The 18,293-nt window shown below is 37.4% G+C and overlaps 1 protein-coding gene across 3 annotated transcripts in view; it reads right to left on the bottom strand.

Moving 5' to 3' along the window:
* The window catches only part of slc6a9 (solute carrier family 6 member 9), a 51,029-nt gene that overhangs the window by 16,876 nt on the left and 15,860 nt on the right, over positions 1-18,293 (bottom strand). The window contains exon 1 of one of the 3 annotated variants that reach the window (XM_079613264.1): positions 11,870-12,169. The exons of 1 other annotated variant lie outside the window; for it this stretch is intronic. In XM_079613264.1, the coding sequence (XP_079469390.1) occupies positions 11,870-11,911 (42 nt within the window). In that variant the 5' untranslated portion in view covers positions 11,912-12,169. Of the gene's footprint in view, positions 1-3,986; positions 4,158-11,869; positions 12,170-18,293 lie in introns of those variants that run through there. One more of the 3 variants, XM_079613266.1, reaches the window with a different exon arrangement.

Raw genomic sequence — 18,293 nt, 5'->3', positions numbered from 1 at the left:
GGGAAAGAAAAGGGAAAGGAACAAGGATAAAGAGAAAGAGAGAGAAAAGGAATGAAAAGAAAAGAAAAATTAGAACTGCATCACAACAGCATTAAACATTATCTTGAGTTTGTATTTTTCTCCCAAATTTCACAATTCCACAATTTCCTGTCCCACAACCTCAAACAGTGAGAAGAGCATCTATCCATGAAGCCTGAAGCCTGTGACTGACAGCAGCACAGCTCCCTCTGAGTAACTCATTGCAGGTATGTGACCTTGTCAATTTAAGAAGGAAAGTGAGAACTGACCTGTGACTTCTCAACTTAACACCCAGAATGCCTGGAGACGTACATGCAGAATGTGCTGTGGCATTACATATGGTTCAAAATATCCTTTTTGGCTCAATAGGGTGTGTGTTTTAGTGTCTATTACATAAAGCTATATGTGTGTGTTCATAGACTGAATCTTTTTGAATAATTAAATGTTGGCTCTCTGAAGTTTTAAATAAACGATCACCTAACAAAAGCGAGAGTGACTGAACGTTTAGGCTATACATTCTTCTTGTGACCATAACTGATTATGTCATCTGCTTCAATGAACTGCATGCAAAAACTCAAAATGTGGGAGGTGAATATCAGATTATGTAACACAGCAACTGAAAGATTTAATAATATTTGATTATATTAAGATTTTTTTTATGCATCCCTAAGAGAAATATAAATATTTCTAACATAAATATATAAATATTTCTAAAATAAATATATAAATATCTCTAACAGAAATTTATAAATATTTCTAACAGAAATGTATAAATATTTCTAACAGAAAAATAAATATTATATAATAAATATAGGCAACATTTAGATTGTATAAAAAAAAATGATGTAACATTTCCAAGCAAATGTCTCAGATGATGTAACATACCAGTTAAAAGACTAATAATACACTTTAGCTGTATTTGATAATTATTGATGCATCCCTAAGATAAATATAAATAGTTCTAAAATAAATATGGGGGGGGGGATCTCCCCAGAAGTATTTGTTTTTTTGTTGTTTTTTTTACCCCGTCTACAGATGGTAGAGTGACATGGTGTGCTTTGGTGGTGCATGTCAACAAAACACACTTATCAGGGGATCTTTCACACATCTGCTCGCCTGATTTCTATGATTAATTCACCACAGCACTATGGAATAAAACTATCAATAGATTATTTTAGGATTCACCTTGTGAGAAGAGTCATGTGATGTTTATAGATTGAACATTCTTTCTCATATAAACCCATACTCATACTTATTTGAGATCATTACGGTCCCAAAAAGATCCTAAAAAACGTATATAATCCAGCAGAGGAAAGTCTATGGAAAAGTGAGATGAAATACTGTGACAAATCAATTACTTTCTGCTCACTGAAGTCAATAAGTCAAAGGTGTGGCCAACAATCATAAAAATAGTGCAGATTCTAAAACTCACCCTGGACAGCGAAACTTCACAAGGCTGCACAGGTCCAAACATAAAAAGAGATTAGAGACCTACTGCTGACTAATGCTGCAAAACTTTTCCCATCAGGCTAGTACGTTTAGAGGAATGCAGAGTAGAAAATAAACGACTGAAGCAATTTAAGAACATGAAAGACAAAAACAGAAGCAAGGAAGCCAAAGGAAATGTGTTCTCGGCACTTCTGAAATGGTTAAACACCCAAGTCCCTGGATTCACCATTCATCAGAGCTGACCTTTCCCCTTTCTAGTGCTGTCTACTGACCCTCAGTTCACATTTCAAATGCAACATCCTCAATCTTTCTCTGCTGATGAGGGCTTCATTCTCCCCAGGAAAGGATGAGACATACAACAGACTCATTCAAAGACTCCAGTAAGATTTCACCTCGAGTTTGTTTATCAAGGTCAGAGGTCAGACCATGGGGTTGGGATTGCTACCAAAACACCTCTTGCAGAGCTTCAGCTGAGCCTCATTATTCATCTCATGTATTCAAATGTTTTTGTTTTTTTTTATCTTAGGTTTTGTATCTTTTCCTATTCTGTTTCAAAGGATAACTTTTTGAAAAGACATGCTAATTTCTATATCAGCAAATGCAGTGTGTTTGGGGCGGGACAATCTCTTTTGTCCTAAAGGCAGATGGGGATGGGCAGGAGTGGTAGAAGGATTTGAGGAAACAAACAAACAGAAAAATCTTCACGTTCATAATACTTGGCAATGAAAGTTGCGTAAGAAACGAGAAGGTCCCAGCAAGTTATTCATTTCGACTATTTAATTTCAAGATAGATGGGTCTTCCATATTCCACAGTCCTGATTAACTTAATAAACTCCTTTAGCTATGGCCCCCTAAAAAGTACTCAATGAGTAAACGGGGGCAAGTTCATTCTCTTTAACTGGAATGAAATTAACCAGTGTGGACAGTCCTTAAAAAAAAACATTATCCAATCTCTGTGAGGTGAAAGTAATTCTGCTAAAGATGCAGAGTTCCGGCTTCTCACCCTGTGCGCAGTGGGTCATATTCCAGCTCTCTAATTGGCTTAAAACCTGAAAACACTCTTCTCATGCTTGATCAATCATCTGCAATGGTGACTTGTCAGGCAAGGCACCCCAAACCTGAACAAGGGGCACAAAAGTAGGGAAGTGATGGTGGCCTAAATGTCAGGTCATTAAGAGTTCAAGTCACTCAATCCACACTCACGCTGTCACATACACGACCATATATTAGAATATGTTTATAGAGACTGACATAAAGCAGCATTTGGTTCTACAAGTGTTCTCACAGTAAGCGACTTGATTATGTATTATACGATACACACACACACACACACACACACACACACACACACACACACACACACAGTTTGGAGTCAGTAAGAATCTTACAAAAATTACAGTAAAGACAGTAAAAAATGTATCACAGTTTTCTTAAAAACAAAAACATTAGTTACAAACAATAAAAACACTAATTATAAGAAATGTTTCTTGAGCACTAAATCAGCATATTAGAAGGATTGTGTTACACTGAAGACTGGAGTAATGATGCTGAATTAAATTCAATTAACATTAATATAGATATAATATAGATTTCAAATAGAGAGTATCATTTTGTAACTTTAAATTGTAAAAAAAATAATAATAATAAAAAATATATATATTACTGTATTTTGTAATTTTAAATTGTAAAAAAATAAAAAAATAAAAAATAAAAAAAATACTGTATTTTTGAGCAAGCAATATTTTTTGGTGAGCATAAGACCAGGATCACATTATATCTAAATTATTATATATCATTGGACACATACAGAATTGCATTGCGCACAAGGAACTGGTCACAAGCTTCACAAATGAATCACTAGTTGCTAAATATAAGAAAGTATGATACCACACAAGTGAATTAACAGTTTTGTGCAAATATGGAGTTTCCATTTAAAGAAACCAAAAGTCTGCCTTCAACCCATAAAGCCAGTTGTCAGCTGTTAAACACTAGGAAGGAACCATAACAGCTCTGGTAGCCATCTTGTGGGAGTCATTAGGTCTGCAGATGGCTCATGGTCATATAACAGCCAACAAAATACCCATTATTCATAACCAAATAGTATTCACTCTCATGATGTGCCTTGTTCTTCCAACTTTAAATGAATAGTGGTTTTCTGACCGCCTAGATCAAGTCAAACACCTTAGGGTCCAGATCAAAACATCATCAACCATCATAGAATGGGACATACTGTATATCCATTTCCATCATTCCTCATGTCATGTTAACACTCACAGATCAGAACATGTATAACAGCATTCCAAGAATGATCGAAGACACTAAAGCAAAAATGGTGGGACCCACCTACCTGGCTTTTGTCTAATTTTACCAAAGACTTTAAGCATCTTAAGCTCAAAGTGACTTCTAGAATTGGTCTAAAAGATCTCACCTCTCCATTGATAACTGACGCCTCAATATTACATTTTATATGTTACACTCAATATTACACTTTTAGCCTCACTCGCTTCTTTTGGTCTTACCTTTCTGCTGTCCATTGCACACCCCAGCTAGTAGCGCTTACTCAAGCAGAAACTTAAAGCATTCAGGCAAGCATCAGCGTGTAAGCGGGGTCAGAGGCAGAACTCTCCAGGTCAGTTGGAGTAGACTGACACGGCTCCATGTGGAACCTATTCTACCCTTAAGCTGTGGGTGGGGAGAGGGGAGGAGCCTGGAGGTTTGGCTTTTTGGGAGTTTCTTAAGAGTCACAAAGGATATATTCACATTGGCTGCTTCTAACTATAGTGCAACAGGCTGTCATATCTATGCACAAGATTGTATCCTTTTCTTTAAGAGACATGGGTATATATACACATGATGACAGTAAAACATTCCTATTTTAACAGGAATAAACAGGAATAAAATGTTTAGGTCTAGCTGCAGACACAAGCTTCACATAATCAGATCATTAAATTAGTGCTCAATTCAAACAATGAGGGAGCGTAGCCTGCAGACATGTGAGGCATTGCAAGCTGTTCACCTGTTCTTCACACACTTTCATCTCAGAAATTTTGTTTCCAGATTCTGCACAACTAGGTATGTTCAACCAGCATCTCCTAATGCATTATATATAGAGACATAAACAGTATTGACCTTTCTCTATCATTGTACCCAGGGCTGATTCTCATTATTGCTGAGCTTTTTGCATTCGTAAACACAGAAACAAATGAATTTGTTATATTGGGACTGAATTTGAGGAACGACCCATTTTAAATTACAATATGCTGAAAAGGGCCAATTAGAGCACTTTTAAAGGCCCATTCAGGGATTCAGGGTTGCATAAGCCACCCCAGTTTTGGCTGACATCAAACATAGAGACTTAATGTCATGCAACTTCAGCTTCTCGACTGAAAAACATCTTCAGAGTCGATTAGCATCAGACTTTGACAAGCGAGACACACAGAAACCAGAAGTTCAAGTCACTTTAAAGCATTGTTTTCTGTGTTTTATGTATAACATTGTGTTCATTGTTTTATGTATAACATTGTGTTCATTGTTTATTGTCTGTAAGTTAGACTACAGACCTAGATGAACCACAATCAAATCCACTGTATTTCTGACCAGAATGACAAGAAATAATATATAATATGTCATAATATTTAATATGAAATCGTAATATCTGTAAATACATGTCAGGTGGATGAACTTCTGGTTATTCATCACTTATGTAATATTTGTGGATCCTGTCTGAACTGAAGCATGCTGTGATGATTCATGCTTTTGTTAAACTGTTCCTGACAGGTTTTTGTCAAAGAATGACTATGCTCTGCTGATTTAAGTCAACCATCTTTAACACAACAAGGTTACAACATCTCTCTTCTTGGTATCCTTGTTCAGACAGACATTATGCAAAGTTACAATGTTTGCAGGCTTTACCTGTGTTAGATCATCATGACAACCAAGTGTAAAGATATATACTGCTCAAAACTTTTAAATGTTTTTGAAAGAAGTCTCTTACGTTCACCGAGGCTGCATTTATTTGATCAAAAGTACAAACAGTAATACTGTGGAATATTACTATACAATGTAAACTAATGGTTTTCTATTTAAATATATTTTTACATGTATTTTATTCCTCTGATTGCAAAGCTGAGTTTCAGCAGCCATTACTTCTTCTTTGCAGTCTTCTTTAGGGTCACATGATCTTTCAGAAATCATTATAATATGCTGATTTGGTGCACACATAAAAAAATCGTATTATCTGTGTTTAAACCAGTTGAGTTGGATTTTATTTCTGTAAAAACTTTACACATACAATGTTAGTTCTAATCACACATTTCTGATGTTAACATGCATGGATAATATTAATGTTGGCATGAAAAAACCCTTGTGGTTGTACAAAAACGATTCCTGTAAACCATGTGAAATTTAACTTGTATTTCTAGGCTCAATTTTACTTTAATTGTAAATGCCTTGATGTATGCCATAAAAGCTATTGCTTGAGCTTAATAATTAGGATATAGAGATAATACTGGAAACCCGAAATATTAATTTTAAAGGGAACTAAACAGTAAAGTTTAATTACAAAACCTTGTCTTGAAAAATGTGGGCAACCTAAATGTTTTGTTTAGAGTATGCCATTTAACACACTGTTTAAAATATGAGCAAACCCCATTTCAAACCAAGACCTACGTAACTGTAAAACTGAATGGTCAGACTATCACAAACACATGGCATGTGATGTTTTGGGGGGTAAATAAAGCGTGTGGAAAGAGATCTGAGGCTGTTCCCTTGGCCCGACAGCTCTGAATCGAAGTGCTGACTTTTTCATCTCTCCTGCGTCCTGAGGGTTCAGTTTGTCATGGCATGTGCACGGCTTGGAGATTGCTGAAGCTCTGACTGAGCGACTGCTTTACTGTGAGACCAGCTCTCTTCCTCAGGAGCCCTCGGGCAAATCGACACACTAAACTTTCCCCAGTCAGTGAGAATCAGCAAATACCAAATCCTCCCATACAACATTTAGCCTGTCAAACGGCAGTGCTTTAAATGACATATTGTGCAAAAGAAATTGTATTTGCAGAAAGAATCTTTGCCCTTTGGTCAGGAAATAAGTAGGCTCACTGCTGTGACAGCTGCAGAGGTGGCAGTAGGGTCAGCCAAAACACGCTTGTTCAAAAGACAAGTGTTTACACAGAATGACTCTTAGTAATAGACCACAAAAATAAGAGCAATTCTTTGTTCTAGAGTACACTTCAATACTAATGCTACACAGCTAAAAGTGTACGTATAAATAGCATTATTGTGTTTCAAGAGCCCCTAATTCTGAAAAGAATGTGACTGGGAAATACAGTCTAGACATGAGAAATACAGTCAAGACATGAAATAATATGTTTAACATGTTCCTGGCTAGAAGATGTGAATTAAAACAGTTTAATGCACAGGTAGTTCCAGTCCCTTGAATCACCGTTCTATATTAATGCGCTGCTTTCATTGAAGCACACATGCACATCACGCGCAAATAGAAACATTCAGGAGCACAGAAACTTATTAACACTGCCCTGCAAAATAGCCTCTCTACTGAATTGCTACATTATATTTCTCAGCAACCAAAGGTAACATCCCTGTTTTTAAAGTAATTAAACTCACAGCTTCATTGTTAGTAGAGACACTGCACAGAAAAGGTAATTCACACACATATCTCTCCCTCACTCAAATTAATGCTATAATTTATTTATTTAAATCAATCTAATCTTAGCGAACTACAATATTTCTGTGTCTGAATCAAAGCAGACAGAATGTGAGATCTAACCAGCAGTTACTGACGAAAGTAATTGTAATTTTTATCTTTCCACTGCAAACATCAATAACACCTTAACTATTTCCCTGCCATTGATGGGATTTTCCAGCAACCCATGTTTTCATTGTTATAATAGGGGGAGCTATTTTGCATCTTTTGAAATCTCCGGATCCAATAACAAGCGTAGAAACAGCAGAAAAGAGATAATCCATGGCTAGCTGTGCATTAAACAATTTGAACGCACTCCACAGAGGTGCCTTTGCTTCATGCACTTTCATGCTTTATGTTCGGTGGTTATTTGCTTCTACGTCGTGTGTTAAAATTGTATAATGCACAGCTAGTCGTGGATTATCCCTTACTTATAAATAATGTGCATGATTATTTTAAGGCCAATTAAGGACACACTTCATTGGTCAACTCCATCACACAGTTACCCATCAAGAAATGTTCAGACTTCATGGATTCAATTCAGAGTTCAGAAAATGGATTCATCTATCAGGATGTGATTTCAAGGTTAGTATTTGTTTTAGCATTGTGTAGGAAATCAGCAATGTGATATAATGAATAATAATGAAGAAATAATGTAGCCTAACACCATCTGATAAACATGGCCAATACATGCATAAAGAGAGCAATATATACGACAGCCCATTTCACGGCACAGTTTCTCGGCCGTCACATACAGTAGGATGCATTAAAGCGGACATAAGGCCGTGATATGAGAGGTATACTGCCCAAACAAGAAATTTTGAGCAAGTAGATCTTTATTAATTAATGTGCATACATGCTCTTGATTTCTTAGTAGTAAAATGGTAGTGGTACATAAAGAAAATAGGTTATAGTATAAATAAACTGGAAATTGTAATGCGTGAGCTCGCAAAATATTTCTGTGTGCACATGAAAAGTTTCTTAGGCACACGCAATAGTGTCTCAGGAGCACGAAAAAGTTGTTATATTTTTTATTTTTCTAAAGGTCCCTTTAGAGGCTCCGTATGTACTTACATGTTACATGTACTTATTATAGTAATTGACATTATGCATAATTACAAGTAACTAACCCTAAAAATAAAGTGTAATAGAATTGTATAGTGTTATGGCCATAAAAAGAAGAATGGGAAAACAGTGTGAAACTTAAGGGAACAAATGGCTTTGAGAGATAAAGGGAGTCAGAGAGGACAAGGCAAAAGATGAGTGAGATTAGTTTAAAAGTGAGATTTGGCCTGAGGAAAGTACCCATGACCGAGAGAGGGTCACTGTCTGAACAGCTGTCATAGCTGCCAGCATTAGACAACCTTCACCTATCCATGAAGCTCTGACGGAAGGTCACATGAGTAAAATGACTCTTAAAATCAAGTCTTAGGGGAAAAGAAATCAATTAACGCTATTGGTTCTCAAAAAAAGTTTTGCAAAGAGAATCATTTCGAAGGTTTTTAAAATCATCCCATGAAGGGTAGTGAGAAATGAAGCAAGATGGACATAAAGAGAGAGAGAAAGAGAGCAGCTGGAAGCCCACGAGCGCAGTGAGTGTGAGACAGGAGAGACCACTGCCTCCGAGCACACATATGCTTCTGACTGCTCTTTTCCCCTCTCTCTTCTTTCTCTCTCTCCATATACAGTGAGCATGTGAACTTTGTACAAAAGGTCAGATGTTCTTCCACTGAAGCACAAGATGATGTTTTGATCATTTTCAAATCACGCTGGACAACTAGATCATCAGATTGTTGAAAAACTTGTGCAGTTCATGCAGCTCGAGTACAATGGGAAATAACACACACTAAGAAATTATGCAATTGATGTTGGTTTTTCAAGTAAACTTAAAATACACTGCTATGCTGATAATGTTTGTGATAAAAATATTTGTGTTCATTTACAAAAATGCAAAACAGAAACGCATCACTGTGGTATCTGTACTGTACCTACCTCAATCCATATATACACAAAGAACATCAAAACACACACACACACACGATTTCAGTCTCAATCTCAGTCAGTCTATATACATCAATGTTGATGATAAATTATCCTTGCAGTTTGCTGACATTGTGATAGGGCAAACACATTTCGTAATAAACATCATTGACAGCGCATGCTCACACAGGTCTTCATACCTGTGCATATGACAAACCAACGTGCCACAGTTTTACAGCTACGTTGTTAAAGAGATTTTTTGCTAAACACTTACTCTCCCCAAACATTATAGCATCATCATTTTTGCTCTTTGGAACATTATGTGAAACCAATCACTAGACACAGCATCTCTAAATGATCAAGTGTTGCAGTCAAAACGAACAGCATTTGCTTTCTAAACGTCGATCATCATAGATCATTGTAAAGACATTTTGACCCAGTAAGTTACTCAAATGAAATTACTGGCTCAAATTATCACAATTATAAGTCAAGCATGCTCTACTCTAACAGATAGCATTAGACAACACTACAGGATCCAGTAGAATTAACCACATCAGAGAGCTAATATATAGGAGCTCCATATCGCCTAAGCTGTCAAACAGTACAGAGCTGAATCTACAGCATAGGATTAATCAGATGAAAAAGGCATAGCTGTGATTGGAGAATGCTGCACCTTTATGAGGGACCAAGTCATTTAGAATATGAAGAATGATCAACGATGAATTGACTTGTTTATAGAGAACTGCTATCAGTGACACCACTTTAAAAATGTATAAACAACTAAAAATGTATTACTTCAAACTAGTATTCTCTTACACTAGTCAAATTAAAGCGTTCAGGTTTGGTCATTTTGGCTATGTAGATCCATTCAAATTTTGAAAAGTACATGTTATATAGACTTCATTGTTTGCGCAATGTGCAAATTAAAATATCTGGCAAATCAGAAATAATTGACTATCAGCCCCAATGCAAACACTTTCCAAAGGATGCAATTTCATTCAAGTTAACGCTCAAGCCTAAACAGAGAAATGACGATGTTTCCCCACCGTATGCACAAGTACACATGAGGGGTTTGGAGGCTGGAGGCTGTGGCTCTGGCAGATGCACCTGCTCCTCTGTGTGTATATGTGTGATAAATCAGTGAGCTCTACAGCTGGACACCTGAGTCTGTGGTGCCTCTCGGGGTTCTGGCACTGCTAGAAATCATCGAGTAAATCAGTACACCTCATCAAACCCCCTTTTGCAGTGAGTCCATAAAACAGAGTCGTTACAGGGGTCAAATACTGTGAGGAATCGTAAAAAAATGCTCAAGTGAGATATGTTACAGATTATATAAAAACAAATAAAAAAAAAACCTTCTTTGTCTGATACTTAAAAATGGACAATTAAACACTGGAAAGGTAACATACTTTACCTTAAAGGCTTCTATATGTAAATGCCCATTGTCTAAAGATTTCTGAAAGTTTTGTGCTGTTTATGCAAAGTTTGCATGCTTTTAAAGGCGGTACAGAAAGACAAAAAACAAACAGACAGCTATGGTCCACACACTTGATCAGGTCAGGTGAGCATTGCTTATGAGGTTTCATAAGGTCTCATCCCAAAGTCAAAGACTCACATCACATTAGGACTGACTAAAGGCAAGACCAAAATCCAGATCAAATAGCACTACAGAGTAAATGCTTCTCGGTACTAATTAAACTATGAAAGAGAATTTGCACTTTAAAAACTGTTCACGAATATAACTTCATGACAATGCAATTTGAGACTGCACATTTCCCCGAACTTGAGATATATGATAGAAACGGTTTTAATTAAGCCCATAAGAATGCCAACATTCATATCAAGATTAAACAAGATGACGATAAATGGATTTTACATAATTTCAACCACACACACCCCCCCCACCCCACCGCCCGCCGACCCACACACACACACCACAAAAAAGTTTTGTCCGTTACCTACAGCAAGTAACCTAATTTTGTCTTATCAGTTTGTATTTAGTCACCAGACTCTCACTTTATCCTACTTCACACACTCCTACAAAACGGAGGAACGGAAACAGGTGCAATGGTAAGGATGCAACCAAAACTGGCGCGGCAACATAAATCTCTGAGGCACAAAGCACTTTATAGGATATCTATACGTTTTAATTCCAATAAATCTTCCCTATGATTGTTTAAGTGACAAGTGCCTTGGTGACTAAAAAAAGGAGGTGAAGGAAGACAGAAAAAGGAGAAATATGGGCCAGCCCTCCTTTCAGCCTGTACACTTTCCTCCTTCCTTCTGTCTCTCAAACACTGCTCTCCTGCCCACTTCCTTGGAAACTTTATCACATACCCTTCCACCAGCGTCGCCAGAACTTCCCACTGCAATTTGTTATAAAAACTTTTCAGTTGGCCCACACGTGGTCTGGTTTTTAAAGAGCTTCTCACGTGGTCTGTGGGCTATTGAGTCGTCACAGGCCCCCTGAATGATGGCCGAAAAATAAGGCACTGCAGACAATGCTTGGTCTTGATTAATTCAGTTCTTTCAGGACCCTGCACCGTCGTCCGGGCAGCTTCGTACAATTGCCGCTTTGATGCGTCGGGTAACGTGCTCGCTCTCACTCGCTCAAGAGAAACAACATTTTCAAATTTCCCTCTCGGCAGAGCTCAACATCTATAGAAAACGAAAATGCTGCCCGTTTCAAAACAGCACAAACATGACAAAAACACAACTGACCTGATCAGCCATACAAGCTGCGTTGCTGTTGGACTCCGACATGATTCGATAGTGCCCAGTAGTTCTCTCGTCTCAACTCTCGAGTTCTTCATTCACACCTCTCCGTTTGCTTCCGCAGAGAGGGGGGGATGGGGGGGAACAGCCTCCTTTTGGCCAGGCTTGATTAATGCCTGAATTATTTTCACCTCATTTCATCTGATGGAGTTCTGCTTCCTCTCCGCCTCTTTCAATCATTCGGCATGGAAGGTCCCCCTCCACCGCTGCCACTTTCTCGCTCACTCCCTCTCCCTCCCTTTCTGTTTCTCTCTCTCTCTCTCTCTCTCGCTCTCTCTTGCTCCCTCATCCTTACCTCGTCCGTTGTACTGCGAGTTGGGGAAAGCGCCCCCTCCTCTTCTGTATCCCCCATTCTACAAAACAGACAGAGGAGATCCACAGCCTTTGCCTCTACCTCCATAATGAATGGAGTCGTTGTCATTCCAGCACTTTGGCTGCATACTGAGTGCTAGGAGCTGCTAGCTTAGCTGCCTGGAGTCACAGGCGCTGCCAAGCTTTTCAGCGGCCGGCCCACACGATGAAAGACAAAAGTAAGGAGAGGTCCGCTTCCATGGGGCGCGCAACTCTCGCTGTCTCTGCATTTCTTCCACTTGTTCTCGAGGCAGCTGCACCCAGACCACCAACGCTCCCATTCAGCAACACTTGACTCTCAAATCCTCATCCCTTGACATTGCCAATTCTCCTGTAAGGTCCTGCAAGAGGCCAGAGGAGGGATATACCCTTCCGTTTGTCTGTCGGTCAGACTGCCGCCTTGTAATTCATCCGTTCGCTGCAGGTTACAAGATTTTCTCAGCAATAAACGGGCAAAAATCTATAGAGGACATTATGTGGCAGACTGTGAAAAGCTGCATTACAATTCACACAGAAAAAAAAGTAACCTACAGACAAAAGAAAGCTCTCGGTGGCAGCTCCTGGCGATGGACCCAACTGAGCATCCTGTTATTGGTGTTAAAAGTTGACAGACTTCTGGCATTTTGCCTAATGAGCATTTGAAAGAGGTGTACAATAGCGGTGATGCAGTTGATGAGCAGGCTTCAAGAGGACGGCACAGACATCTCTATCCGCATCACAATGTGGAATGAATCACACGTGATAACTGCATACAATACTAATGATTTAAGAGTTAAGAGTAAAAAAAACAAATGCGTTTATTTTCCCATGTATTCAGCCCTTAGTCTAACTACCTGTGGTACCCAACTAAGGTTTTAAAATACATAATCAATAGCCCAAATTAAATAGGGACAAATATACAGTGGCATGAAATAATATTTGGAAACGTTTGGACACTTTAGTTACACTTAAAATATCTGAATGTCATTTCATTAGAAACCAATATATCAAACCAAGGTGGAATCGGGAAACAAATGCTACTAGAGCTTTTACAAGAATTTTACAATTTATTTATAATGAATTTCAAACAATGGTATCAAGGTGATTTTTAGGTTCTCATGAAGCAAAATAACATCTATATATTTTACAAAATTTTAAATAATATATCGTATTTTATAATTAAAAAATCTAACTTAGCCTATTTTGATTTAAAAAGTATGTTTGTGCCATATTTCTTTAAAATAAATGCCACTTGGTTTGATATTTTGTTACATAATTATAAATGGCATTCGTAATTTTGTAAGTGTGGCATAAGAGTCAAAATTGTATGAAGATAGTGAAAATACAGTACAAAAGCAAGCTTTTTTTCTAATATCCTCCAGCCATCCCAAAAAGTTTTACGTCTAAATAAAAAAAAGTAAATAGAATAAAATAGAGAATAAAAAAAAATACATTCAACTATTTTACATATACAAAATCTTAACTTTGATAATAATAAAAAATGGGTTAGTATAAAAAAGATTGTATTATGCCTATGAGTTATTGATGATGCTCTTCCAGCTGAGCTTAAATACATCTGCTCTGCCTGTTTGACCCTTTGGGCACAGATAGCATCACATAGAGATGAGCATCTCTTTACACTTAACTAGACAAAGTTCTTACACAACAAAATTACTGCAAAAACATCAGAGCCATGACCTAGCGGTTAGCATTCATGCTTTAGGGTGAGGACGGTCTTGTGAGGTTCAAATCAGTCTTGTGTCATGTCACAATCCTACTTCCCCCTTTTCTCCCCAGTATTTCTACTATTCCCGGTCTTCTTTCTCTGTACAAACTGGCAAAGAGTCTGGTTTCATAAACAAATCTATAATAATGATCTGAAGTCTAATTACAGTAGCCTATTTCAGAAATGAATATGCGAGTTTCAACAACAACAAGCAGCTGGCTGAGACTTTATGTATTTGTGACACCTACCCTTTCACACAAACACACACATATACACGCACATAGCTCCGGGCAGCTCCTTGTGTCTGTGCCACGAGCCCGGCTGTAAGGGAATCTGACACAGGCGGTCATTAGAGACTCCTCAGGGGCCCCAGCCAACCCCTATTAGTCAAGCAGCAGCACGGAACCTCGCCTCCCATCACAAAAACACTCGCTTCTAATGAGGATATGTACACTCCGCTATTTGCGCTGCCCCATATCAATAGCATAATAGCGAGTGATGAGAACAAGGAAGGGCTGTGATTGAAATGAAATAAACACATCAAAACAAAACTCATTAGACGGATCCTAAACAAGTGTGCACACTTGGGAGTGGGGGAATAAGATCTCCTAATTACACACTTAGCGCTCATTAAGGAATTCAATTTTCATAATAAAAACAAACCTAACCTAAATCACAAAAACCAAATCATAACCATTTTGAATAGTCATTTATTTAGCTAAAATTTGTGTTTGTGTGTTTCTAAGCTAAACTTGGATGATAAAAGTGTTCCCTTTATATATAAGATTTTAAATAACTATTTAATTTAATTTAACATCATTATAAAATTATAAATCATTACTTTTATTAATAAAATATTTTACCTTTAGAATAAACTACATGACATTTTTGCACATTCAATTCAAAACTATTCACAGTACAGTAACTCTAATAATCCTTCTGGAACTTTAAGGTGTTAAGACCCTTAGAGTGCACAATGAAGAAATAGCAGGATTTTGAGCTTAGCGACTGCAATTACTCGGTCACCTCTACTTAGGACCTTCACTTGCAATCTGTGAGTCAGCAAACCCACCTCTTAATCATTAGGCTACCAGCATAGCATACTTTGCAGCTCTGTGTGTTTTAGCACTACTGCAGTACTAAAGATATAGCTAGACATTCTAATATAGAAAAATGTATGGGTAATCCTTCCCTTTTTCATATAATGTAGACTTTCAAAGTCTAAAATAACAAAAAGCTCCACTAAGATATCACTTGTGTGCTGCATTCCAGGTCAAGGTTATAATAGTTAACTAAAACTAAAACCATAAAAAACATTTTTGTTGCATGAAATAAAATAAACGTGAACTTAAAACAAAATCTAAAAATAAAATAAACTTATTTCAGCTAGTTGCCAAGGCAACATTTCTCATTTTCATAAAAAAAAAAATATATATATATATATATATATATATGTATATATAGACATAGGGATGCTCTGATCGATCGGTATCGGGCGTTAATCACATTCAATGACTCAATCGGTCACTTAATTTGGCTGATCTCACAAACGGATCACAATTTATTGACGTAAAACCGTAAAGTCCCCACTGGCGTGCATTTGCGCCATGTTCTGCTATGTATCTTCGCTAAACATTAGTAAACCATAGTAAATTGCACGTACTGAGAAAATCATAACGGTGTGACATGACTTGCTGCTTGGCTAAAGCCATGGGACTTCCAGAATCCGGTTGCTTTCAGATCATGACGTCATCATGTCAAGCATCAATATTAACTAAATAAAATCACTTTTTCTGGGGGGTTTTCAGCACTCTTGTAGGAAAAGAACCTCCAAACATGATCAGAATTTGAAGGGGTTTTCTATCAGATGAGAACATGTACTTGATGATGCCTTGTTTTTTTATGTATAGTTATGCCACTTACAGGTAGATGTGAAATCGTTAAAAATGCCTTCAGGGTGTAAGGGGTTAGCAGTGACAGTCAAAAGAGAGCTTACACATCACTTATATAAAGCTTGAATGATCAGGACCGGTATCAGCCAAATGTGATGACAAGAAATCGGTAGTCGGAATCTAGGGCTGTCTCTGTGAAGGAATTTCCCTTGTGGTGATTTTGAGTGGCTTAATATTGCGAGAACTGACAAAGAACAACTGAAACACAGGGCTATATAAACATGGGTAGAACAAAGGAAAGTAAACTAGACATACAAACTAGGACATGATCAGTAACCAATGAAACCGAAACAAAACAGAGCAGGAAAACAGGAACTAAAGGAAAGAGAACAGAATGTCAAAAGAAGGGTCTATAACAGAACGTAAACCTGACTATTAGCTTGCTGGGCTATTGTTTGTATAACATTTAGTTTCGATCCTCGAACCTGACTGGACGAGAGGCTTTCTAAGATTGCTGATATTTCACCAGTAAGATAGAATGAGTCTCAGTCGATCTCTCTCTCTCTCACTGTATGTTTAGGCTTGTTAAATGCAAATCTCGGGAGTCTTAAGTAATCTCGTTATCATTATTAACTTTTTTACATTCAACACACACGCATTGGTGTGGACATAGCCTTATGGAGAAGGACATAGCCTTATGGAGAGAAAAAAACCCCGTAAACATTGTGGTTGCGGCGGTTGCTTGCATTCCTTTGTGGTTGGCTTGTCAGTAGGGTTGCCACCCGTCCCTTAAAATACGGAATCATCCCGTATTTACAAGTAAGATGATGCGTCCCGTATCAAATCAATAAGGGACGCGATTTGTCCCGTATTTTACATTAGGCCCACATATAGTTAAATAAAAACATAAGGATGTTGCAGTATGGATAATACTAATAGCAAATATAAAGAAATCAATTTCGTAGTAGAGAAGCTCATTGCGTGATTGCATTTTAGCGTCTTTGTTTCTATAGCGACTGAGTCTCGTGAACATGCGCTGTAAACCTGCACGTTTTTTAACCCCTTGTAGCGCGCTGTTCCGGTCTTTTCGACCCCAAATTACGTTTGCTGAAATAAATAAAAAATTATCTTTGTCCAAATGGCGTGAGACTTTGCACGGTTGACAACACTTTCTAGATCTACAATTTTTTTTTTATAAATTTTAATAATATCTGTTTTTTATGTTAGTGTGGGGGGGAAGAGTCACACTTGTGTTGTTTCAACAAAATTTTATTTTGAAACAACATAATAGTTTTTTTTTAGGATTTATAGTTTTAGGAGGATTTATTATATATTTTTTTATTTAGGCTATATAAATAAATATTTTTTGTACAAAAACAGTAAAAAAAAAAAAAGTAAAATTCACTTTATAAAATTCCCTTATTTTGCCACACTGAAGGTGGCAACCCTACTTGTCAGTATAGCGGTATTGCAATATTGCGGTTATCACAACAGCCCTATTGGTATCGGTTGCAAAGATCCTGGTCGGAGCATCCCAAATAGACCTATTTAAAAAATTTAAAATAAACTACAAAATGACAAACTTTACCTAAAATGAAAATGAAAACAGAAAATATAAAAATAAAAACTAATTAAAAATATTAATAAAACTATAATAGTATCTCAGTGACACTAAAATAACTGAAGCGGTTTTTGAATTTTGAAACAACACAAGTCATTAATCAATGTTTGCCTAGGTCATATGGACTACTTTTATCATACTTTCATGGACCTTTTATAGTTTTTTTGTTAGTATAATTCACTTTCACTTTATGGAAAAGAATGACCAAGACATTCTTAAAAAAAAAAAAGGTGGACGAAGGTGAGGACGAAAAGGTGAGTTTAATTTAGAGACCCACGGGTCATTTGGACCTCACAACAAGAGTTAATTCAGAAGCCTCTACAGTGTAACCTAAAAACAGGAAAGTAACACAAGAGGTTTCCAGATTCACCAGGGAGTTTCAGTAAGTGTGGTTTCCAGCAAGAGCCCTTAAGCAGGTGTTTCCCATTCAGGGCACGTTCGTTCTATTGACAAGCTGAACAAGAGGGCCTCAGTGAGGGCTAAAATACTACTGCTGACTAAAAACGTCACTTTTTCAAACTTAGTGCAGGCTTTGATGAGCCGTCTCCTTCCGGAGCTCTCTTTTGCCCCATTTACAATCTAGAGTGGTATGTCCAACACACAAAAACAACCCAAAGCAAACACACACACAAAACAGAGGACCACGGTTTTAGACAATCAACTCGCATGATTTTTACCCCCTGCACATGACAGCACACAGGCTGAAATACTGAATGGTTGTTAACCATTCTGGTAACAGAGATATTAAATAATTGCTAATATCTAAAATAGGAAACATAATATTTGAGACATGTCCACAAT

Source organism: Phoxinus phoxinus (genome assembly GCF_949152265.1).
Source record: "Phoxinus phoxinus genome assembly, chromosome: 5".
Lineage (NCBI taxonomy): Eukaryota > Metazoa > Chordata > Actinopteri > Cypriniformes > Leuciscidae > Phoxinus > Phoxinus phoxinus.
The sequence above is the reverse complement of the archived record's forward strand: the minus strand, read 5'-3'. Positions and strand labels throughout refer to the sequence as shown.